Source organism: Odocoileus virginianus, chromosome 20 (assembly GCF_023699985.2).
Source record: "Odocoileus virginianus isolate 20LAN1187 ecotype Illinois chromosome 20, Ovbor_1.2, whole genome shotgun sequence".
Taxonomy (NCBI): Eukaryota; Metazoa; Chordata; class Mammalia; order Artiodactyla; family Cervidae; genus Odocoileus; species Odocoileus virginianus.
In genome coordinates this window covers 19,977,056-20,002,041 of record NC_069693.1, presented here as the reverse complement: position 1 = coordinate 20,002,041, position 24,986 = coordinate 19,977,056, and the positions used below count along the sequence as shown (strand labels likewise).

Genomic DNA, 24,986 nt, shown 5'->3' with positions numbered 1-24,986 from the left:
TATTTTAAAAAATAAAATAAACATCTGGTTGTTTGAATGCAAGTGAGATTCCCCTGCTTCCTTCCTTGCACACCACCACCCCCCTCTTAATTTCAGCCAAGCTGTGTGTGTAAACACTGTCTTAATTGATATCAGGTTAGAGGAGTCTGGGAAACATGCTACAATTCAGAGCCCTGTGGTGGTGGACATCTTGAGGCATCTCCAGAAAGCCAACCAGAGGTACTTATTTACCAGCTACCTACTGTGTGCAGGGTTTTGTCAGAGATGGGATGGAGATAGATACCAATAAGGCTGGGCCACTGTCCTCAGGGAGCCTCTGAGCAGGGAAGACAGTCCACACGTGGACCAAGTCCTGCCACTGAGGAGAGGTCAGGGCCCCTGGAGCAGGTAGGGGACTCCAGAGAGGAAGTTCAGGGGAAGGGACTAGAACCTAGATAATTAAACTTAAGATGAATTTGGTAACGAAGCCACATTTAGATCCAATTCAGCTCCAGTCTTAATGACGCATCTATTTTGAGGCTCAGGAAAAGCTTCAATTTGTAAAGTAAATGTTTGGTTGTTTACTAATAATCATATAAACTATTCCGTTGGATCATTGACACCAAATGGCTTCCTCTCCAGTCTCATCCTTAAGCCAGGATCTTTGATGGTTTAAAGAAGAGGGGTCTGGAGTTGGACCACTTGGTTTCAAACACTAGGCGCCTATTTCCTACTTCACCTGGGCACATCACTGATTGCTTTCACATCTTGGTTTCTACACCTGTGAAATGAGAGGACCTACTCATTGGGCTGTGTGAGGCCTATTAAATGTAATGATAAAGCCCGTGCATGCCATCAGTGATCCCAGGCTTTAAAAAGGGCAAAGAGTATCTGATAAAATGCACCTGCTAGAAACAAAAACTACCTTTTTTTTTTTTTTTTAAAAGTGATGCTTGGTCCTTCTTTCCCTTCCAGTTTAGTCAATCATTTTAGAAGGAATTCTGTAGTGTGAGTAAAGATACTGGCTAATTATTATGAGGAATTTATGGCCTGGGGTCAGTGTGGTTGCTCAGAACCGTCTGAGTGAGGAAGGGTGGAAGAACATGTCTCTCGGAGAGGTGGGGAGGGAGATCCCATTTGCGTGTAGCCTAAATCCCTCCAGAACAAAATCTAGAATATCTTCTCACAGTGAACCAACCAGCTGACCAGTTTGTGGAACAGGCAGAAACGATCAGGATCGCTCTGTGTTAAGAGTGGGATCTCCTCTGGAGACCACTTCTTCCTCCCTGGAGGCCCAGCCCCCTACAGACACGTCTGAAAGAGACAGACTCTGCGTCTGGTCTGATTGTCCCAGAAGGTCTGTGGCTGGGATGAGCCGGCCCCTGTCCATGTCCCAGGCCACGTGTAATAGGGAGATCTTGACAATAAAGATCTTCTTGTCACCGAGACATTCCTCAACTGTTAGCAATCAATTTGGAGGTAGGGGGGTGTGGGGTGGGAAATACCAAAGGACATCAAAGAGGGTCTCACTCCCAGACTTTGCTCTGTTTCAAGGCTCCCTTAATTTGGGAAGGTTGTATGCTAAATAATTTGTGAGCCTCCACACACGCAGGTTATTGTTTGTGGACAGATGGTGTATCGCGTTTTATCGCTTTTCCTTCTGTGGGTCCTCATATGTGGGACTGATGTGCATTCTGAAGTCTTTGTCTCCTTGCTAAAATCTCTAATCTAAAACAGGCAATCAAGCACAGAGGCAGGGCTTCAGAAGGCATAATCAGAGTTTTAAAAGCAAAGGGGAGGGGGGAACACCAGAAATCCAAGTGCAGTTAGGAGGCAGATGTGTTTGCAGAGAACGCGAGAGGTTATTAGGGTATTAGAAGTGGACAAATGAAAGGGACTCCACTGACCACAGGGAGAAGGCAGAGGGAGAGCCAGGCTGAGGCGCCGGGCGCTGGGGCGCGCCCAGCGGGGCTGAGCCCCCACCTTCCCCGGGAGCTGGAGCCGGGGCAACAGGGGTCTTTGTCTCCGCAGGCGGCCGTGGTGGGGCCTGGGAGGCCCCATCTTGGAGCTGCGGCCGCCCTTAAGAGTTAAATCATGTTGATCTACAGGAAGGAAATGAAATAGACGAACTCGCTCCTCTTTTCTTCCTACGGATTTTTCTTTTTTATTCTGAAGATAGAATTACTGTTTGTAAGCATCTGAAAGTCATTAGAGGCCCTGCAGTCTGTCAGGTGCCGACGCAAGAAACTGCTGAAACCGAACGGGAGCCTGCACCGAGGGCTGGGAATTTGTCATGTGCTGATGAGCAGTTATAATAATATATGAGCAAATCACAAGCATTCTGCAAATTAATCAAATTTTTTTCCCCTTCTCCCTTGTCTCTAGGAGAGTGGCTTTGCAGGCAGACGTAGGTGAAGCAGTTTTACTCACAGATGGTCGCTCTGGCATCAGATGGAATTTATATAACAGTAATTCTGATTTCCTGCCAAAGTAGCAGTGAACACACCAGGGATTGTAGAAGGCGAGTCATGTGGTTTTGCTGAGGTTGTTGTGGGAAGTTGAAGGGGGGAAATCTCAAATTTTCCTCTTTGCCTTTACTGTTTTTGCCTGAAGGGCCAGAAACGGAACGCCATTCTGCCATGGGCGAAATCCGTCACATCTTTTCTTGTGACTTGTGCTGAAAGAGGGCTTCGCAGCTGTTGGGACTGCTGGCGGTGACAGAGCCCCACGACTCCTGATCCTGGCCCCGCTCCTTACAAGACGGAGCAGGGAGCCGGTTCAGGAGGTGGTCGCTCCGCAGGCTGGAGGGAGGCAGGGCTGGCGCCTGGCGCGCCGAGCTCACTTACCCTCCGCTCCCCGTGGCATTGCTAAACCTACAAGGGCTTTTCTTTTCAAGTGTTTTATTAAATGAAGAGTCTAACAACCCTCACTTTAATTACACACGGGCTCCGGGTATAATTCCTCTGGATTTATTCAAGTAGTTGAAAACGATGGTGCTGGTGATTAAACGGATCGTCTTAGTTTAGCAGCTCAGAAAACCCGGGAGCGTGTTGGTGTGTGAGTGTGCGCGCACGTGGGTCCTGGCCCTGGGTCCCGGGAGGGCCTCCCTTCAAGCGGACGCCCCCTTCTCCCCCTGAACTTCCCTCTCCCGAGGAAACCCTGTCCCTCCCGGGGTGAAAGGGGCATGAGTGACACTTTGGGGGCCACACTTCCGAGCGGTTCTCACCGCAAGGCGCCTTCCCTGCGGAGGGAAAATGATACCAAGATGGCGTGTCGACTGCATTATGCAACAAAGTCCTGCGGCTGTGGGGCTTCTTCCTAATGTAAAGCCCTGCCCATTTGTTTTGGTTTACGTGACTACAGAGAAATAAGTGGATTAGACGGAAACTTTAGCATGCTTCATTGCAGCTGGGTGCCGACATCTGTCATTCCTCAGCCGTATTCTGGATCATGCCAGCCAGAGAAAGCAAAGTCTGACACCTTTGATTTGAGAGAGAGCCTTTTATAGGGGGAAAAAAAAAAGGAAGAAAAGAGTACCGTTTCCTTTGTGACTTCACAGGAAAAGCCACCTCTCTCCTGTGCTTTATTTATTTAATTTTATTTTTGGCATGTGACAACATTAGTGGCACTCGGAGAGCGTTGAACGTTGAAAAGTTTATGTTTCCATTTCCCCTTTTTAGTTTGTTAAATTTTCCATTGTTCACGGTACCAATTTGTTGAATTGGGCATGATAAAATGTAGCTATTTAAAATATATTCACTGTGCCCATCTATATGGATATATACTGTGGGTATGGATAGTGGGTGTCTGATTCTTTTATGAAAGAGGAATGTGCGATTCTGTCTCTCACATAAACTCACATTAATACGATACAACAGCCCTGAAATTTGATGGAATATAACTGGTCCTGCTACACTGTTTCTGGTGAGATCTTCCCACAATCCACATGAGCCTTCCTGGCCCCCTCCCCCAAACCATGTGAGCCCTCCCCACCCCCCCAAAATGTACTGTGTTTACAGAAGATGAGAGTGGGGAGAGTGGGTGGTGAATTGGCCACAGATAACCCTGGATACCAGCTTGTAGTGGATTTGCTGTCTATAAACTTACAGTGTTCTGTGCTGGGTGACTTTGTGGGTTTGCCCCCCTCCCTCCACGTCTTTTCCAGTGTGAAACTGTGCACACCACATCCTTGGCACAGGCCAAGTTACAACATTGCCCCCCCCCCATATTCAAATTGTATAATGAAACAGCCTACAATTAAGGGTTGATGTGCTCATCTTAAGGGACACAATGGAAAACAGGAAATGATTAACCAGCAGAGACCACCCACTCGTTTATTTCACTGGGTGTGTATAGGAATGCAATTTATCTGCCACGTGAAAAACCACAGGAAGACTTCACCCAGTGACCCGCCCCACCCGAAGGAGGTGAAGCACCAGTTGTTAGACTCTCAGTTCTCAGGGGTTGAGAACTGGGGTCCCGGTGCCAGGCAGGTGTCTGCCTCTGGGAAGATCTTGCCAGACCTTTTCAAGATAAACTGGAAATCCGTGTTTTTACATGAAATCTCTTTGTTCTGAAACATTGGCAATACCTTAAATCTTTTTAAAATAGCACTGGGGACAAAATAATAAAAATATGGGGCTTCCCTGGCCATCCAGTGGTTAAGATTTCATGCTTCCAATGCAGGGGGCATGGGTTCGATCCCTGGTTGGGGAACTAAGATCCCACATGGCATGAGGTAGGAAAAAAAAAATTCACTGGAGAAACCAAGGACATAGAAAGCTAAGAATAAAGAAAAACTTAAGAAAAATGTGTGTGCCTCCTCCTTGTGACTTCTGAGGAGGGCGAAAGCATGTATATCCAGAGCAGTGGTGGACTCTGTGGAGCTGGCCCATGGTCACCTGGGCTCTGGGGCTGCAGTGAGGTAGGGGGTACTGTCCCAGCACCACACAAGAAGTGGCTTGGTTAAGGATGCTAAGGAGGGGTGGGGGCAATCAGACTTGTTCATGACACCGTGATTGGGAGACAGAGACCCAAGGTGACCCAAGGTGCATCTGGAAATAGTTGATCTTCTGTGTGTCCTTCACAGATGTTGGGAGGAATGTGGCAACTGGGACTGGGAAACGTAGGGGCCTCCAGAGCCCAGAGCACTTGGATTTTCCTGGTGTGGAAGGCAGGACAAGAAAGAGGGCATGGTCCGGGTGTGCAGGGAGGGTTCTGCAGGGTCACCTGTTGGGAGGTCCTCCAAGGAAGGATGCCAAGCTGGGAGGAGGAAAGCAAGGTGGGAGTATGTCCTCACAAGACCAGAAACTGGGACCAACCTGTTTAAGGTCAGGGCTGCCCACTCCAGGGTACCCCTTAGGCCTTCATGAAGGTGAGAACGTGGAGCTGGGCAGAGGGGAACCCACCCAAGGGATGCCCGAGCCCTTCCTAAGAAGCCGCCCAAAGGGAACAACTCCCAGCCTCTGATATCCATTCTGAGATGTGCATGGCAGGCATCTCCAGCCCCCTAAGGGAAGGGAGAGACCCACCACGCCCAAGTCACAGGAAGCCATTAGTGAGCAGTCCAGACAGAATACAGTTAAATGCCTACTTGTGTGGGCCTTTGCTAAGCACCTGTAGAGTCTGACAGCTGGGTCCTGAGAAAGGCTTCAAGGAGGAGCTGAGGCTTTAGGGGGATCTAATTGGAAAGAGATTTGGGGGTTGGGGTGGGCAAATTCCTGGTGGCAATGGCAATAAATATTAGGTAAAATGGGGTTGCAAGTTGGAAAGTCAGGCTGAGGAGGCAAGATGCTGTGGTAAGAGACAGGAAGCCGTCAAAGGCTGGAGAGCAGAGATGGACGCAAGTGCAGAGGGGATCTGGGGACTGGTGCAGTGGGCAGAGCAGGTCCGCTGCCTTTTGGTCCTGGGTCTTTCTCCTTGCTGTTTCTGGGGTGGTCTGTTGACCCAGTGAGTCCGATGGTGCCAGAGGTGGGTTCACATGGAGCAGGGCTGGCTGTTACAGCTTCTGCCAAACACCTAGAATCCACCTTATTGCCACAGGAACTTCAGAGAAATGTTTTAGCCCAATATTCCTAAGGAGGGGAAGATGTGGATATCAAAAGTATGAATAGAAGATGCTGCATTGGCACCTTATATTTTAGAAACCCCTCTGTTTTTGTCATTGCTTGAGTACCACCTTAATAATTTTACTTGCTATTTGTTAAAAGCATATCCAACTTTGATTCACTCGTTGTTTTCCTAAGGCTGTTAATCTGAAAGTGGTCAGTTCCATTCCATCTAAAATCACCCCCGTTAGTGTGGTTTCTAAGTATCCCCTTCCTGGAAATGTTGGGAGAGAGAAGAGTTTCAGAGGGCGAGGTTTGCTGTGTGACAATGGGGAAGCTGCCAGCCCCTCTATTCTCCGGCTCCCACCTTGCGTTTTCTCTCTTTGGCCTCTCCTAGCATTTCTTTCAGGATTAAGTGCGCTCACCCAGAGACAAACACTGGGTATTGTTAGAGCATTATTATATTACGCATCTAAAAATCTCCAAAAAAGGAAAGTAAGTTCATCGACCCTTTGAAGGTTATTTAATGATAAACATAAATGCTTTCATAAAATCTGGGGAATGATTTAAGATCTCAGATCAATAGTTGCCTGTGAGTGCTGGCGGCCAGGCCTGCGCTGCAGTCTGGCTCTCCTGACCACCCAGGCAGGCTGGTGGCTCGCTGAGCGCATAGACAGCCAGGGGCAAACAAATAAAGGGGATTTAAGGCAAAATCTGCATGGAGTGGGCCAGAGCATGGGAATGAAGTTGCTAAGGAAGGGGCCACTGTGAGGTCAGCAGGAGGGAAGGGCAGGGTCTCCTGAGGCTGAGTTCTGAGGTCCTGGGATGGGGGTTGGGGGGGAGAGGAGGGGACAGGGCTGAGCTGGAAGGGTCTGGGGGACTTTGACATCCCTGCCAGATGGTCTCTTCTGTAGATACCTCCTGGAATCCAGTCTCATCTTCTCAGCTTTCATACTAACTGAACTTGGATCTGAAGCTGCAGAGAGGAAGCGAGACAGTGGCCCTGGCTGCGGTCTCAGAGGGAGCTGGTAGCAAGCTGAGTTTTCTGCCTCTCTGGCTTCGTGGGTCCAGAAGCACACGGAGCCTCTCAGAGCCTCAGTGTCTTTCACTGGCAAGTGGAGTCCTAACACCTGACTCCAGCATTGGCATTGAAATGACAGTTCCAATTCAAGACTCTCACATAACAGGCACTTAATAGAAGGAGTATTTTAATATGCAAAACCATATCTGACAAACACTGATGTAACTCTTCCTAACTGCCACACATTGTGCTAAGCATTTTTACAAGTCTTTTCTCCTTGAATCCCCACAACCCAATGAGTGAACTATTATTAGGAGTACACCCATTTTACATGGATGAAAAAGCTGAGACTTGGATAGTTTGAATAGCTGGCCCAAGAGCACGTAACCTGTAGAGACAGGTAAGGTTTGAATCTGGGTGTCTGGCTCAAGAACCCAGGTTCTTCACACCATACCAGAGTCTGTGAACACTGTATCATGGTAGGGCTGTTCCTCCTACTAACATCTAACATTTGTAGGGTACATCTGTTACAGTTAACGACTTAGTATTGATACACTATTATTAAGTAAAGCCCACATTTTACTTTTACCCAATGTCCCTTTTCTATTCCAGGATACCACATTGCATTTAGGGGTCAGCTCTCCTAAGGGGCCTCCTAGCTGTGACAGTTTCTCCATATTTCCTGGTTTTTGATCACGTGGCCAGATTTGAGACATACTGTAAGGAATGTTCCCCAGTTGAGATTTCTCATGGGTGGACTTGGATTGCGGGTTTGGGGGAGGAAAGCCACAGAAATGAAGTGTCTTCTCATCCCATCAGATCAGAGCACGTGCTCTCCGCCTGACCTTGGTCACCTGGCTGAGGTCATGATTGTCAGATGTCTGCCTGTATGATTCCTCTTAAGTGCTTTCCACACTGCAGTTCTGTGCAGGAGGTCAGCATGCAGCCAGCACAAAGAAGTGGGAGTTTCAGCCACCTCCTTCAGGGGGAGCACCTATATAGTAAGTAGTTTGGAATGTGTGAGGCCTTCGTAGTTCTCCAAGTAGGTATTTAGACATATACAGGCTACAGTCCCTGACAAGTGCAAGTGAAAGTTGCTCAGCTGCATCTGACTCTTTGTGACCCCATGCATGGTAGCCTGCTAGACTCCTCTGTCCATGGAATTCTCCAAGCATTAATACCCGGAGTGGGTAGCTATTCCCTCCTGCAGCGGATCTTCCTGACCCAGGAATCGAACCGGGGTCTACTACATTGCAGGCAGATTCTTTACTGTCTGAGGCACCAGGGGAGCCCTGGGGTCGCAGAAACATCAGATATGATTTATCGACTAAACAATACCGCCACCAATATGTATCTTTTATGATTTATTGAGTTAGTTGGGTCTTCACTGCTGCACGTGGGCTTTCTCTAGTTCTGGCAAGCCGGGGGCATACTCTCTAGTTGCGATGCATGGGCTTCTCGTTGGACTAGCTTCTCTCGTTTTGGAACACAAGTTCTAGAGTGCACAGACTTCAGTAGTTGCAGCTGATGGTCTCCAGATCATGGCACTCAGTAGTCATGGGCTTAGTTACCCCTCGACATGTGGAAGCTTTTCGGACCAGGGTTCTAACGTGAGTCCCCTGCATCGGCAGGTGTATTCTCAACCACTGGACCACCAGGGAAGCCCTCCGTGTAGGTGTTGATTCAATCATTTGTTTATGTCAGTAGGACTTGTGGGTACTTATTTTATAATTTCGTCATTCACTTTGTTGCTGAAGCTGTTCCAGCTCTGGCCACTGGGGGCTCTCTCACTGGACTGCGTGCTGCTCTGATAACCCCCACCAGCTTGTGGCTTTGGAGCAATTCCTTACTCTCTGGCACGAACAGGTACTCCAGGATCACCCTGTGTATGTCCTGCTCCAGCCCTAGAATTAGCCATTTCTCCAAGAAGCCCTGGTTCCCTTTCTTGAGAATAGCATTAGAAGTCAAGTTCTGGGCTAAGTGTCCTTGTTGCCCCTGGGATGTCATGGGTTCTGGGCCCTCTCCACTGAGAAAAAGGAAATATTCGTGTGTATAACCCCTGCATGTACTCACATCTCTGCTGTACATATTAAGCTAAACACAAGTTCACACTGATGTCTCCAGTCTATTACCACATGGATCAAAATTCACTTTTAAAATGGTAAAATATTTTTTGATAGTGTTTTAAATTAAAACCCAAATCACAGGAAATTTAAAACCTAAAATTATTTATACTAAGGATATTTCAAAGTGTTTTAGCATCTTTGATTAGACGGATGAATATTTTTTTGAAAACTGAAAACATAAATTACATACCTGATTAGAACCATTCTTGCCTATTTAGAATTAGGGAAATTAAAATATATATATATGAAATATGTGCTACTGAGAAATGGCTCTTTCTATCAGCTCAGTGCATGTTCTTGTATATTTTTACCCATCTGTTTGCTCCTTCAGAGCATGCTGAAACTTGAAGGATGGCCGGGGTCCTGGGCAGGAACTCCCTCAGTTGGCCGCTTCAGGGTCAGACAGAGCAGCAGACAGTCAGAGGGAGCAGCAGGTGAGGGCCAAGTGGAGGCAAGCACCACCTTGGAGGCCTGATCGACAGGCCAGCCCAGTGGACCACCTAGCCTGGATTCCTCCCAGGTCCCCTGGGCACAGTCCTCCTCTGGGAGGCTGTTTTCAACTTATAAAATCGGCCCCATATGTGGAGCCATTTTCTTCCCTACTAGCATGCAGTTTGCAAAGGTCTCTATGTGTATGCTTCAGTCATGTCTGACTCTGTGACCCTATGGATTGAAGCCCAGCAGATTCCTCTGTCCATGGGATTCTCCATGCAAGAATACTAGAGTTGGTTGCCATGCCCTCCTCCAGGGGATTTTCTCGACCCACGAATCAAACCTGTGTCTCTTACGTCTCCTGCATTGGCAGGCGTGTTGTTTACCACTAGTGCAAGTGTCCTTAGTTTCAAGGAATCCAAAGGGCTCTGGGTGGGATGCAATAGGGGAAGGGCTGTTATTAAGGGGTCTTGTTGGTACTTCCCAAGCCTCATTGCCTTGTGCATGTGAGCTGCCTCTGAGGGCTACTTCTCTCTAGGTCATTACCAGGATCTTTCTAGAAGACAGCACCATAGAGCATGACTGTGGGAAACCTTTCTGTGGTAGTTTAGAAACACTCCATGATCCTGTGTGCCAGAGAGGATATTGCAGAAAGGAAAATGAGCGTGTCACAGGTGGGTCAACTGTGGGCTGCCGCAGGGCCTGATGCTGCTGGTCCCCAAGATTCTTCCTTGGTCAGCCTGGGTTCTCTCATGCTTTCTGGCTTTCTTAAGGGTCTACACTCACCCAAGGTATGTGTGGGTGTGATCAGGGCTGATCTAGAAGCCATGGCAGCAATGTTCCTTTTTATTTACCCACTGTCTTTTTCCAGTTATTTCAACGAACAATGAAAGGCACCAGTGAGGTTGATCTGAAAAGCTTGCCTGGAGTGAGAGGTGACTTGGTAGCATGAGGACACAGGGAGATTGCCCCTTCACTGTTTACCTGGGCCAGGGAGCCACCTCTCCATCACTTACCTACATGACCTTCTTCTGGACGCTTTTGCTTGTGTTGACCATGGAGCATGAACCGTGATTCTGGGGACTGTTCCTCTCCACCCTAGGATGCCCTTGTTCCAACGTCCAGAGTTCTGCCTCTGTCACCATGTGTAGGCCTGGCTCTGACAAACAGCATGTGTGTCTTTCCTTAAGAACGTTCCTTCTCTCCTGTGAGTCCCCCCCACCTCTGAGCCATCTTTCAGCTGGCACCTGGAGCCTTGCTCAAAGCTGGGATGTCCTTCCCTCATGAATGATTGGCCTCTTCCTCCTCCCACCTGGGTCTCCAGCGGGTTGCAACTCTTGAAGTCAGCCTTTAGACATGTGAGCAAACATTCAGCGTGTATTGGGTAGGCCTGTGTCAGGCATGTGGGATAGATGCCCTTCTCCCCTTCTCAGTGCTAAAAGTACTACATCGTTCCAACAGCAATCTTCTCAGGCTAATGCATGCAGTAGGTGCTCAGTGTGTGCTCCTGGGAGTGGTCTGGGGCCCAGGAGTTGTGTGATGGGCGCTCCGACAGAGAGCTTACAAGCCCTGTGGCTTGGTGCCTGCCATGTGCTCAATGCCAGTCTTTGATGGGCAGAGGCCACAGCAGTGCCTGTGTCCATAATGAGTGTGGCGTGTGACATATGTGCAATATCACACATTACAGTACACGTTCCTCCACGGAGGAGAGGAATCTCTCCTGGAGCACCCTTGGGTCCTCATCAAAGACACCCCCTTGTAGAGAATTTTCCCAGGTGGTGTGTAGGGAGTGACAGGAGGGAGTAGAGACTTAATCGTCTGTTCTGAGAAAACCTGAAGGTGGAATTCCTGATCAGGAAGCAGTTAGCTGTGCCAACCTGACTTTGGACAATTATTTAATCTTGGCTTTCTTGTCCGTAAAATGGGGAGATGTTTCTGCACCATATATCCCCACTGACAGTCATTAGGACCATTGAGGCAATTCCTGTAAACGTGCTCTGCTGAACGGGTGTCGGACTGTTTTCTCATCACCCTGGACTAAGCACCAGAGGTTGGTCACTTACCTCTCCCTCACCCCCTTTCTCTGCCGTCACACACCTGAGCAGAAACCACCAGCATGGAAAGTCTGGAAGCCTCGTGGATGCCGCCCCGGCTCTTCCCTGAACCCAGTTGCCCACAAGTGCAGATCCGTAATGAATGGATGGTCCCCCAAGGGCAGGCATTTTCCTTTCTTCCTCAGGTACAGGGAAAGAGCAGATATTTCCATCGTAGCAAGTAAGAAAAATATCTCGTTTCCCCACTTTTGTTATAAACAATGTACGGCTTGCTTTCTCCTTACTCCTCTTGACCCTCCACACTGTATACATATTTATATATTATTCATAGTGGATTAAAAATGAATGTGCTCTTTACCACGGCTCTACGCTGCTGTGACAATACAAATTAACGTATGATGTACTTACTTTTCACATGGCAGTGATGGGAAATGTTGATGGGCTCAAAGTGAGAGATAGAGTGGAGGGAAGCGGGGTGATGGTGAGGGCTCACATCTGGCCACAGCATCAGGGCCTGAGGTCCTGCCTTCGGACGGGGATGGGGGCTCTTTGGGGCAGCAGCCTTGCTGCAGAGATGGAAAAGCCTTCCCCCTTGGAGTGAGGTGCAAGCTCCCCAGGGGTCCTACGGACCCCACCCCTGCCCAGCTCCCACGAAGCTCCACCTCCACCACACTGGAAGCACCAGCTTGCAGATCCCTGCACCCACACAGCCTTCCTGCTTCTGTACTGAGGTCAGGTGAGTCTCTCTGCCTGGGATAGCATTCTGCTCCTCTTCTTTTCTCGTGGCTGCCTCCCTCTTTCCTTCCTTCATCCATCCATCCATCCATCTATCCAGTCACCTGTCCTTTTGCTTGAAAACTACCTAATGGAAATCTGTAACATCCTGAAGTCTCTACTAGGTGGTAAGAAATATCAACAATCAGAAAACCCCCCAAAAAACAAAAACCAGAGCAAAAGCAAAACCCCACAGTCCCTGAGTCCTGGAGCCGACTGTCTTGTGGGGCAGACAACATCAATGTTTGTTGATCTACTCTTGTTGGACTCTGCTGTGGAAGAGAAGAGTTGCTGTGATGAACTCAGTGGGTCTGGAGTCATCAGGGGAGGCCTGAGGAAGCTGCGCTAAGGATGGGGTTATAGCACTTCCATGAAGCAGGGGAGGGAGCATTCAGATGGAGGGAAGGAGACAGGATTGGGCAGAGGTCCTATGGCAGGAAAGAGAATAAAGCATGTAGAGCATCTGGAGAACAGAGACGGTCCAGTGGTCAGAGGCAGCAGCTCAAGGGCTTTGAGGGCAAAGAGGCCGGAAATGCACGCAGGGGCTCTTACGCCTCCCGGCTGAGCTCTAGGGGCCCCCAACCCCCTTGACCATCTCCCCCACCGCATGGCCTCAAAGTGCCAGCCCTGCACCAGAACAGGATCCCCCAGACACGATATCCTTCTCACATGGGCCTGCGACCACAGCCCAGCCTGCATCTGCTGAACTTCACCAAGGGAAATACCCTTGCTAACAACTACTTTCTTGGGACTCTGAAGGTCCTACAGATCCCAAACCCCCAGTCAGAAACAGGAGCCCCAAAGAGAGACTATTTCAGGCTTTATTCCACAACTATCTGAGATAAGATCACCTAGGACAGGCAGGCTAGTGCAAATCTGGCACAGGGGAGACTTGTTGAATGAGTGCTTTGGATGAAGAACAAAGCATAGCCTCTCTTGACCAGTCTTGCTTAGATAAGGAACAGAATGATAACAAAGAAATCAGCAATTACAGCGATGACAGACAGCTGACATCTGTGGAGCTCTTTGTCATTTACAGATTTGACATGCTGTCTCATCTGATCTTCACAACAGGATTAGGGTGTCAGTATTCATATTATCCCCCCATTTCCAAGATGTAGAAACTGAAGCCTTGAGAGATCAAATGCTCGTTCAAGGTCAGACAGAGGGGAAACTGAATCTTGGGTGTTAGTGGCCTCTCAGCCTCGCGAAGCAGTGATGCTATGCTTTGAATGCAAGGTCCTGGTCCGACTCACACTGGCCACTGTGGGGCAGGAGGACACCTGAAATCAAAAATGCAAAGCAGAGAGCTCTCTGTGGTCAGGCCTCTGCAAGAAGGATCTCCTGTGCTCAGAGCGGCCAAAGGCTGCCCTAAAGCAGAGTGCTTCTCTGTGGGGCTGAACTGGAGAAAGGCCAGGGTGTTCATATTCTCCTCAAATGGGGAGCTGACTGGGATGGGTGCCCTTACTCTTTTAAATTCAATCCAAGAAAGGCTGTTAGACTCGACTCGGTCTTAAAGCCTTTGCTACTTCTTAGAAATTGATGGACAGTAGTGGCATCTTCATCTCCACCTATAGACCCAGGTGAATGGCTCCCTCCGCCTCCAGTACACCAAGGTGGTGCAGGCAGCATGGCTGGTCTTTCTTCTCATTAAAATGTGCCAGATGGAAGTCTGCAGCGTGTCACCCTGAGGGCTTCTCCTCAGGGGATGTGTTGACCTATCTCCATCCGGGGATCTGATTTCCTTGGAGCCCCACACCCACCTTAGCAGGAAAGTAAGAAAGCTCCCCTTGGATTTCCCTGGCTCCCTCGCTGCCTCTGCCTTCAGGTGGGCCCTTTGTTCTGTCACCTGTATTGGAAAACCACAGTGGAAATTTCAGTGGAGCTCCCAGCTGTGGGGTTTGTTCTGAAAGCATAGGGTGTGTTCTCTGACCCAAAGGTAACAGATCACTGAGTTTGTGCCAATACCAGGGGCTTCGCATGGACAAATGGTATAGAGAAATTGGAAACTTTTCATCCAGATTTAGCTAGACTGGGAAATGAATCAAGTTTCCAAAAGTGCTTTGCATACCAACAGCTTTCTGCTTGGGAGTAAATGTTCCCATCACCAAAGGATCAACCTTTCACTTACATCCCATTCTCAGGGGAACACAATGCTTTCTTCTGGCCCCAACTCGGCTCCTCACAATCTTCTTCCCTCAGGATGGATGTCTCATTTCTTCAAAACTTTTCTTCCACCTCAGTCTCATGGGAACCTTTCAACAAACCACTTAGAAGGGTGTGTGTGTGTGTGTGTGTGAATCCTAAAAATAACATACAGTTCTTATAAGAATTTTAGAGAATTAGGAGATCTGAGTACCTTATACACACCTGAAATTTGTTTTAAAGTCAAACCATCCAAGTTAACTCTATTTTAAGTTATTCATCTGAGCTATGGGGTTGATATTTTTGACATAGAAGCCATGCAGCTCAAATATGAGGATAAACATACAAACATCTTTGTGAAAACCTGTGGGACAGGGGCCTCTGGGATCTTCAGGTACTATCACTACCTACAGTGCTTCTATTTACAAAGAACAATGTAAGATCAAGACTTATCATGGTTCCAATATTGTACAGACTTCCTTCTACAAATGTACACCTGCATAACATTATACCTTTATGTATAACTTCTCAGCTCACAGAAGTTAAAATAAAAACGACTTCAATACTAATGGTTTGACCACTGAAGTATCCAAATACACCAGAATTATTGTACATCTTTGACTCTCCCAAGGTACAGATTCAGATATAATCATAGGATAAAAATAATAATATTTAAAATCAGTTGGTGAAAAAATTATACTAAGTGCCTTTATGCCAAGTTGGCCAATTCAAAAAAGCTTTTATCGTGAATAAAGGTGATATCTGAGGTTCTCTGTTTGGTTTGACAAGATGCATGTGGTTCCCACAGTGACACAATTTGCAGAGAGGGTGGCTTCCAAAGTTTGTAGCACAGATTTATACAGAAATAATAATAGGAAGTATAATAGGCAACTTTGACAGATGGGGAAAAACAGTGGAAGAATGTAGGAACCCGATGAATCATGGTGATCCAAAGTAGATTTATTAAACAAAACCATGGTTTGGTCATTTGCTTCATGGTTCTGCAAGCCTCTTTGGATTATGGTGCCGAGAGTTTTGATTTTATTTATTTATTTTTAATTATTATTTGGAGTTTTTAGCTCCAAAGTCTTGTCATGATGATTTTCCCCATCAGTAACTTATTGCCATAAAATAAGTGAATTGATGAGTTAGCCCCAGCTTTATCTGAGCCATGGTAATTAGGATAGCATCACCTTTCCTTTGTGAACTGTGGCAGAGCTGCCCTTGATGGGAACCCAGAAGATATAGTCCATTTATGAGAAGCTTTGGACAAAACTTTAAAAAGGTTTCTTAGGCTTCCTGAGGGAAGTCTCAACTCTTCTCTCAGGTTCTCTGAATGAACTTGAGTTGGTTCCTATGCCTCCAGCTGCAGACTTGGACCGTGCTTCCTTCTTTCTTCCACTCAAGAGCTGCCCTATCAGAAAACCTCAAACCACCTCACTGAGCCCTGGACATAACTTCACGTCCACAGGGATGATGACTTCATGAGTTGGATGGTTGAGCCTTGGGATCTGTTGGAAACTCACTGCTGCCCAACTTAGCGCTGACGAAGATCCATGATTATGGTGGGGAGAATGGGCATGACTTTTCCTACACCACCACCATTGATCAACAGCATGATTCTTCCCTTCAGTCTATGCTTTAACTCCAACATAATAAAAGTAGGGCCATGCACACTATTCACAAATATCCTAAGTCCACTAGAAACAGAGTCTCAGTTCTCCTTCTGCACCAACCCAGAGTCTTCCCTGTCATCTATATGAGGGGGTGACCAAGCCCTAAGGGTGGGGTTGGATAGCAGGAAGGCAGGAGACAAATTGTACCCACAAATCCTTCTCTTACTTGATAACTGTGGTCCAGGCCCCTCCTTCTGATAGTCTGTGCTCTTCTTGCTGTGGTAAGCCATGTAGAAGGGCCAAGAGCAAGTGTGATCCATTCCATGGACTTATGCAAGTAGGAAAGTTGACCAAATTCAGTCTCACATTAGGTACAACAATAGAAACAAAAGAAGAGAAAACTCTATCTGAAAATTTGTAATTCCTTCAAAAAAAAAAGGCAAGGGGAAACAGTAAAATAATAATGCAATCCCTGCAAACAGTTCATACCTGCTTGTTCTGTGCCAAGCAGAGAACTTGGCACCAGCTATATTAAGATGGCTATGCTTCCTGCCTCAGGAACTCACAGTCTATCCTGGCGGCCAACGCACACATACCACAGCCACACAAAACAGAGTCTTGAAAGGAGAATGGGCTTTGGGTCTGCAGAGAACAGAAGTGATGTCTCAGGGAGTAGGTAGCACAGTCAGAGCATAGGGACCCTGCAGAATGAAGCCCGTCTGCAGAGACCATCTAGTGGTTTGGTTTGGGGTGGGCAAACAGGGGAGGCTCCCGGAGACAGGAGAGGTGTTTGGGCTGAGCTGTAAAGGCAGGGGGATAGGTGGTCATTAAAGATTTGGACAGGGAACTCAGAGCTGAGCTTCTGCTTTAGGTACTCACTCTGGTATACCTGGGGAGGACGGGCAGGAAGTGGGGAAACGGGAAGCAGGAAGCTCTCCTGCAGGCTGCCATGTTCATAGTCTAGCATGAGCTGGTGTACACTGGACCAGGCGCAGAACGGGAGTATGGGAAGTAGAAAGATTCAACAGGTAGAACGGATTTGACCTGGGGACCAACTGGCTAGAAGGGAAGATGGAGAGAGCTAATTCCCGAAGCCCACTAAGAAAGGAGCAAGAATCTAGCACTGTGTGCAATTTGGTGAGGAAATGAATTTCAGTTGCAAACATTTGGTTGCTCTCCAGTTTCTCAAAAACAAGACTGCTTTGCTAAGTAGTTACCCAGGACTTCTGCTATTATGCTCTAGAAAAAGTGATGAATATGCTGTTCAGATGTTTTCTGGGGTAAACAATTGAGCCCATTTATTTGCTTGTTTATTTTCCTTAGCAAATGAAACCCAGCGCTGGGTCTTGACCTCTCTGGGTGCTGGGTGGGACAGCACTCATGGACTTCCAGGAATGGCACAGCCACAGCTTCCCAGCATTGGGCAAAATGCATTGTCCCATTATAACTTCCCAAACTAGATGCTTTACTGGTTCCTAAAGATAGCAGAGATGTGTGCATGTCTGTGGTGCATCAGAACAGAGAAATGAAGCCTGAAGGAGCAGGTGGATTTTTCACAAGAATCCATCTTCTGTTCTTATTTACAGCCTTTCTAGAGAAGTTTGATTCCGGGCATCACCATTCAAAATTGAACTTCTTTAAAACTAGGCTGGCCTTAATTATCTGAGTGTCCCAGTTCTTGTCTGAGACTTTCTGCTGCCTCCTCTTGAAACAGAGCTTCCAAATTCCTCCAGCTTGGCACTTCCACTCCACCGAAGAACAAGGCTTAGGGACCATCCCTCTCACCCCAAACACACTTTCTGGTCATGCTTGACTTGCTTATCAGTAGAGTTGGTGGGGACATGAGGAAGTGAATTGGCTTGGAGATCTGAGTCAGAATCCCAGATGGAGGGATTTATGGGTTTTTTTGTGCAGAGTTTGAGTAAACTCCGGGAGTTTGTGATGGACAGGGAGGCCTGGCGTGCTGCGATTCATGGGGTCGCAAAGAGTAGGACACAACTGAGCGACTGAACTGAAGTGAACTGAACTGAGGGTCACAAAGTCTAGTCCAGGGCTCAAATCCACCTCCTGTCTGTTCTCATACAGCCTGTGGAGCTAAGAATGGTTTTTACATTTTTAAATGGTTGGAAGAAAAAGCCCAACAAGAATAATATTTCATCACATATGAAAATTATATAAAATTCAAATTTCAGTGTCCATAAATAAAGTTTTGAATTTCATCAACAAAAAGTTGGAAATTTATTTCCTCTCTTGTTATATAAGTATCTACGTCATATCTTTGATCTTGGCCTGCAAAGTCTAAAATCCTTGCTATCTTACTTTTATAAAAGAATTTCCAGGTGTTGGAACTTTCTTTTCTCTCACCTAAAAAGGCTGAATTAAAAACCCTGGCTAGGATGGAAAGATCTTTTAAATCCTTGTCCAAGTTATTATTATTATTATTTGGTAACTTATTGTTTGAGGCTTCCCTGAAGGCTCAGCAGTAAAGAAGCCACCTGCTAATGCAGGAGACATGGGTTCAATCCCTGGGTTGGGAAGATCCCCTGGAGAAGGAAATGGCAACCTGTTCCAATATTCTTCCTGGAGAATCCCATGGACAGAGGAGCCTGGTGGGCTATACAGTCCACGGGGTCACAGAAGAGTCAGACATGACTTAGCAACTAAACTGCAGCTTATTATTTATCCAAGTAAGTTATTACTTATCCAAATAGATATATTGGCTGCATCTTTATTCTTTGCCATTTGACCTTTGCAAGGAGCTAACACTGCTGATATTGCACTGGTACTAATGATCATGGTCCTTTGGATGCTGGGAGCTGGGGAGGGGTAACGCAGCAGAACTGACCGGCCACTCTTTCTGCCCGTAGGTCACAGGCCTTTCCAGTGCCGCTATTGTCCCTACAGTGCCTCTCAGAAGGGAAATCTGAAGACCCACGTCCTCTGTGTCCATCGCATGCCTTTTGACAACAGCCAATACCCCGACCGCAGGTTCAAGCGCTCCAGAGTCGACTCAGAGGCTTCTGGGAATTTCGAAGACCCCGCAGCTGTCAAGGCGGGGAGCTCAGCGGAGTTAACGGAGGAAGGCAGCAAGGCCCAGGAGGAGCGCAACTGAGCCAACCAATTCGGAGATTGCAATATTATTTTACACAGTTTTCAGATTATGCATCTGGTAAAAGAGTTTGCTAACTGCATTCCAAGGGGAAAAATCATGTGCAACCCCCACTAGTGTATAGAACATTTAAAAATTTTAAAAAGATATCTATATATATATTAAAAAAAAAAATCCCCAGCCCTTGAAAATGGCTGCTAAACTGTTACCCGGCAACAAGTACTTCCAAACAATGCAGGTGGGAGAAAAGGGATTTCAGAAATGCTTGGTGTCCTCCGAGCTCAAGAAAGCTGGGGGGCCCTTCCAACGCTAGAGTCGCCTATGTCCAAAAATCAAGCTCTTAACTGCAAAACGATGCCATCTAAATGATTTAGTGTTGCCTTGAAGATGGAGGGGCTGTGTTTTCATTGTTGAAAACACCTCTATAATCTGACACCAGCTGCTGTCATCTGCCTCGCACCCTAATGGGATGTGTTGGGAGGCAGTCGCGGTGCCAGTCAGACTGGAGCGGTCACTGCAGAGAAAATCAATTCACGTGGTGTCGTAACTGCTCTCGTGGAGAAATCTTAGCCGGCCCGCAGCCAGCGCCAGGGCAGACCAGCTCTGCAGAGGCTTGCCGTCTTCAATGTGCATTTAAAAAAAATCCACAGCCAAATGAATCAATGGTCAGGAAGTGTCTGCAGACAAATGTCCATTGCAGGTTTGATGAGTAATTCCTTTTTTTAGATCAAATTGCAGTATAGAGGGAAATGCTTTTTCTCGGTTGTGTTTTTTTTTTTTCCTTTAATTTTTGGAGGAATTTACAAGAAGGTTGCTAATTAAAAAAATAGGGAGATATGATATCAAATGCTTAGAACTAGCCCACCCTACTCACAGAAGGTGCTGGGGAAGAATGGAAATTTACGTAATAGTAGAAAGATTGTTTTTATTATGATTTGTAAAATGTTACTTGAATGAAGGCTGCTCCAGTCCTTATTATCAGATTTTTTTCATCTGTTAGTTTTTGTAAGTGTCATAGACATGAAGCAAGATTTTCTTCTCCAGCAAGCTCTTATGAAATAGCTTGTATTAAAATATGAATCTAAACATCCTGCTCTCTATCACTAATGAAGAAAACTGTTTAAGTTAAAATGTCTGTTTTTGTAAAACAAATGTGTTCTATATTTTTGTAGATTTTAGATTTTCTACTGATTGGATACTCCAAATTTATCAAGTTCTGCACCACCCAGAGGGAGATTTGGAGGGCCAATAATGAAACACTTGACTCATTTTTTTAACAATTTATGAAGACTAGTTAAGGGTTTATTCTTGAATCTGCTAGTGTGGCGTCAGAGTTCAGCCTCTTAACATATTTCCTTTGAGTGACACGAAATTGGTGCTGTTGCTTGTGACGGTGGAGAAGTACTGAAGTATTAACTTCTTCTAAGACAAAATTATTCAGACTTTAAAAAAAAAGATCGATATTTCCTTGCAGGCTGGGAGCACAGAATAAAACCCCAGGGCCTTAAAAACTTCAGCTCTGCCTACAGCAGTTTACAAAAATACTAAACTGCAATCAATGTAAATAAAATGCTTCGCTATCCTGAGACCAGAAGGAATCTCAGGCTAATAAGGAATCCGGTTTGCATATGCTGTCGAGAGGGTGACATCCACCCGGGGTTTCAGTGTAAACGCAATCACTGTACAATGTGGACCCATCTGGCATAGAGCAAGCTGCTTTCTTGTTTTTCTAGAATAGTTCTCACTGCCTTACTTAAATCGAGTTGATAAACTTAATGCAACTGTTTCTATGATCCTAGAGAAAGGACTGAAATGTTATTGAAAACTTTCCGACTGTAGTAAGCTTTAGGATTTTAACTGCACTACTGTGTTTGGTGACTGTGCCAGTCGCTTGCTTTCTGTGTGTTTGCCCCCGCCTTTGGTATCTTAGCAAAGAAAAATATAAAAAAGAAGAAAAAAAAAAAGTAAAAAGAGGAAAAAAGAGGAAAAAAAAGTGGAAAAAAAAAAAAAACGAGAGCCACATTCCATTTCTAGCACTTTGGGCGCTCTTTCAGTATCCTTTTGTGTCTTCTGAGCATCGTCAGATGCGACAGGCAATAATTCTGTTTGTGACACTGGGAACATCCCCTCTTCTTTGTGGCGTGTGCGTTGATCCCATTTTGTCCAGTGCTACCGTCCTTATTTCCCCCCTGACACAGGCCTTCTCTCCAGAACATTTGTAACTTGTAATGCAAACAAGTGACAGCCGCAGTGATGCAGTGTCAGTTTCTGAATGTCATCAGGTTCTCATATCTAAACATGTCAAGTTTCTTCCCTGTAACTTCTGTAGTCTGTGATGCTGGTCATAATACTGTCTACATTCCTACACAAAGAAAAAAAATCTATCTTGGAGGAAATCTGAGATCAATAGAGTAGAGGATTTTGTTGCTATGCTTGTAACAAGTAGAAAACTTTGTATTTAAAGTTTATTCTTGGTCATTATTTATTATTATAATACATCAGTTGACAGAACTTTATTCTGGTATAGAAAGTATTAAAAGTTGTTTTTTCAGCAATGACTGTTTTCTTTCTGCTGTTAGAATAAAATGTCTTTGAAGCAGTCCAGTTTTATCCAGTGTTTTACGCAATAAAACCTCTACCTCTGGAAAAAAAAAAAACCCATTTCTTCCTATTCGCGTATGTTTACTAGGAGAAGCAAAACATATTTTTGTAGCTTTGTCAGACTTGGGTAATGCTTGGTCAAACCGCAGTTCTAACAAAAAGCCCTGCAGTATTCTGTGTGGATGGTTCCCATAGCCTGGTTCTTTTTCAAATTTCAAGCTGAAAGTGTATCTCTGGGTGTACAAACAGCGTGTGTGTGTGTGTGTGTGTGTGTGTGCGTGTGAGCATGCACACACACCCATGTGCATGTGTTTCTTTGAAAGCTTGCAGACACGGGTTACAGTGAGGTAATACCCATGCAAACACCAATGCTCCTCATATTATAGTAATTACACCAGACACTTAAAGCATTGGGATCTATTATTCTCCTTTACTAGTAGCAAGTTTTTTTAAAAAAATCATTAAAAACTAGGAAGTCTTTTACCTCCGATCAGAGGACAAGCTGAATTCTCTCTCCAGAAGCAAAGGAAAAGAACAAAGAATAATAAAAATCTATGGTTTCAGGGCTACATAAAAAGCAGAATTCTGACACTGGTCTTCTCGGGTTTGGTGTGCGCCCCACACTTGATGTGCAGGCTTGGTTTTTGACTTATTTTTCATTGTTAGTGGTGGCATGGTTTCAAAACCCAGCTCCCATGGCAAATGCTGCAGCTCTGGAATAGGTCAGCCTCACCGAAATGTTGGAGGCAAAGGCATCCAGCCATGCTATAAGAATCTATAATCACCGGGTTTCTTTCAGGAGGCCAAACTGTTGGTGTTCCTGGACAGGAACAGATGACCATCCTAAGGGTCCATTGTCACACAGCAAAGGTGAGTCATGAGGGGTTAGTGAGAGATCAAAAAAGGGACCCATCAGGGAAGGAAGGTTGATGGAGGGGACATGACTCCGCATACATGATGGATCCAATCCCAAATGCTTCCAGTGGCTAGGCAGGACACCTCAGTGGCAAGAGGAGGACAGGAGGAATTTGCATCAGGGTCTCAGGGGCAATGAGAAACCCCGGTACAGTGCCTCATCACCAAGAGGAATGTGGCATCAGGGCTTCTGAGTTTGCAAGTGACACTGGACCCCTGGATTTTGAGTGAAGTCTCTTAATTTTACATATTGGCTCAAAATGTGTATTTAAAAACTGTGTGATAAATAGATGATCAAAATATGACTTGTACACACATTTGCAATTTTTTTCTTTTTCATCATGGTTTAGCACAGGAAATTGAATATAGTTCCTGTGATATACAGTAAGACCTTGCTGCTTATCCCGTCTATGTATATATAACAATTTGCATCTGCTAACCCCAAATATCCAACCGTCCTTCCCCTACCCTTCTCCCTCGTGGCAACCAGAAGTCTGTTCTCTGTGTTTGAGTCTGCTTCTGTTTCCTAGATAGGTTCATTTGTGTCATATTCTAGATTCCATACATAAGTGATATCTTCTGACGACCTTTGTCTCTTTCTGACTTACTTCACTTAGTATAATTATCTCTAGGTCCAATCTTTTTGCTCCAAATGGCATTATTTCGCTCTTTTTTTATGACTAATATTCCATTTATACACACACACACACACACCCCACCCCACATCTTCTTTATCCTTTCATCTGATGTATATTTAGGTTGCTTCTGTGTCTTGGTTATTATAAACAGTGCTGCTATGAACACTGAAATGCATGTATCTTTTCAAATTATTGTTTTGTCAAGAATGGAATATTATTCTGCTATGAAAAGGGATGGAGACCTGACCCAGGCTATAGCATGGGTGAAACTTGAAAACACTGTGCTTAAGTGAAAGAAGCCAATCACAAAAGAAGCCATCACATACTGTATTCATTTATAGGAAATGCAATAGGCAAATCCATGGAGACCAAACATAGGTTAATGGTGGCTGGATTTGGGGAGAAGGGAGAATGAGGAGTGACTCATGGTTAAAGAGTAGGATGTTTCTTTTTGCAGAGATAAAATGTTTCTAAAATCAGATAGTGATAGTAATTCCCCAACTCTGAATATACTAAAAATCACTGAGTTGTACACTTTAAGAAGGGTGAATTTTATGGTATGTGAATTATACCTCAATACAGCTATTATAAAATAAAAAATAGAACTAGAAGGAGGCCTTTTTAAGAAGCACCAGTATATATTTCCATCAAAATATTCTGAGCTCTTAAAAAGTCATAGACAATTGGCAGATTAGTACATTGTAAAAAAAAATTACAAAATTGGGGTGTCCTGACTTAAATTTGAATCCTAGCTATACTACTTACTGGATACTTGATCTTGAACAGTTTAGCTGTTCTGAGTTCATTGACTGTTATCTGAAAATTACGAAATTAAATTTCAGTAAAGTAGGGGAAATTATATATAATTTATAAAGGACTCTACAAATGTTACATTGTTGCTATTGTGGTGTGATAAGCCATGTCTATACTTGAGATTAATTTAACCACAAAGCATTATACACTAACACTTCTGTGTTTTGAAAGGGCTCCCCAGTGGTCAGGTGGTCAAGATTCCTCCACATTCACCTCCTTCAGACAAAAAGATCTTGGACAAGTGTCTTAAACTTTTTGTCTTCCAGCTTTCTCATTTGAAAAAGCAGTATTTTCACCACTTTCTTGCCATTCTCAGGGTCTTGAGGGGCAGATAGGGAAAGAGTGGGATGCAGGGGGAAAAGAGTTGGTCCTGGGGTTAAATGTCATTCCACTTGTTTGATGAAAGTTTACAGGAGACCTACTGTGTGCCAGGCATCAGGCCACAGGCTGGAGATACAGGAGTGAGTCAGAGACCAAGGCCACAGATCCCTGTCTAAGGAGAAAACAGACTTCAATTTGATAATCACACGAGTAAGTATAACACATCCGGAAGAGGAGATTCAGAGAGAACACATCCCAGAAAATTTCCCTAAGGGCGGCAATGAACTGAGATGTGAAGGACAAGGCGCCGGGTGGAGAAGTAGTGCAAAGGCTGTGTGGGCTGGATGGGCTCCGGAGGGCTTATCTCCACCTCTCCGACCTGTGGGATCTGGGCA

At 45.7% G+C, this 24,986-nt stretch overlaps 1 protein-coding gene across 7 annotated transcripts in view; it reads left to right on the top strand.

Annotated features, from left to right (window-relative positions):
* The window catches only part of ZNF536 (zinc finger protein 536), a 443,559-nt gene extending 422,242 nt beyond the window's left edge, over positions 1–21,317 (top strand). For all 7 annotated transcript variants that reach the window (XM_070451016.1, XM_070451018.1, XM_070451019.1 and 4 more), the window contains one exon: positions 19,062–21,317. In XM_070451016.1, coding sequence (XP_070307117.1) covers positions 19,062–19,306 — 245 coding nt within the window. In that variant the 3' untranslated portion in view covers positions 19,307–21,317. The remainder of the gene's footprint in view (positions 1–19,061) is intronic.
* Positions 21,318–24,986: the final 3,669 nt, after the last annotated feature.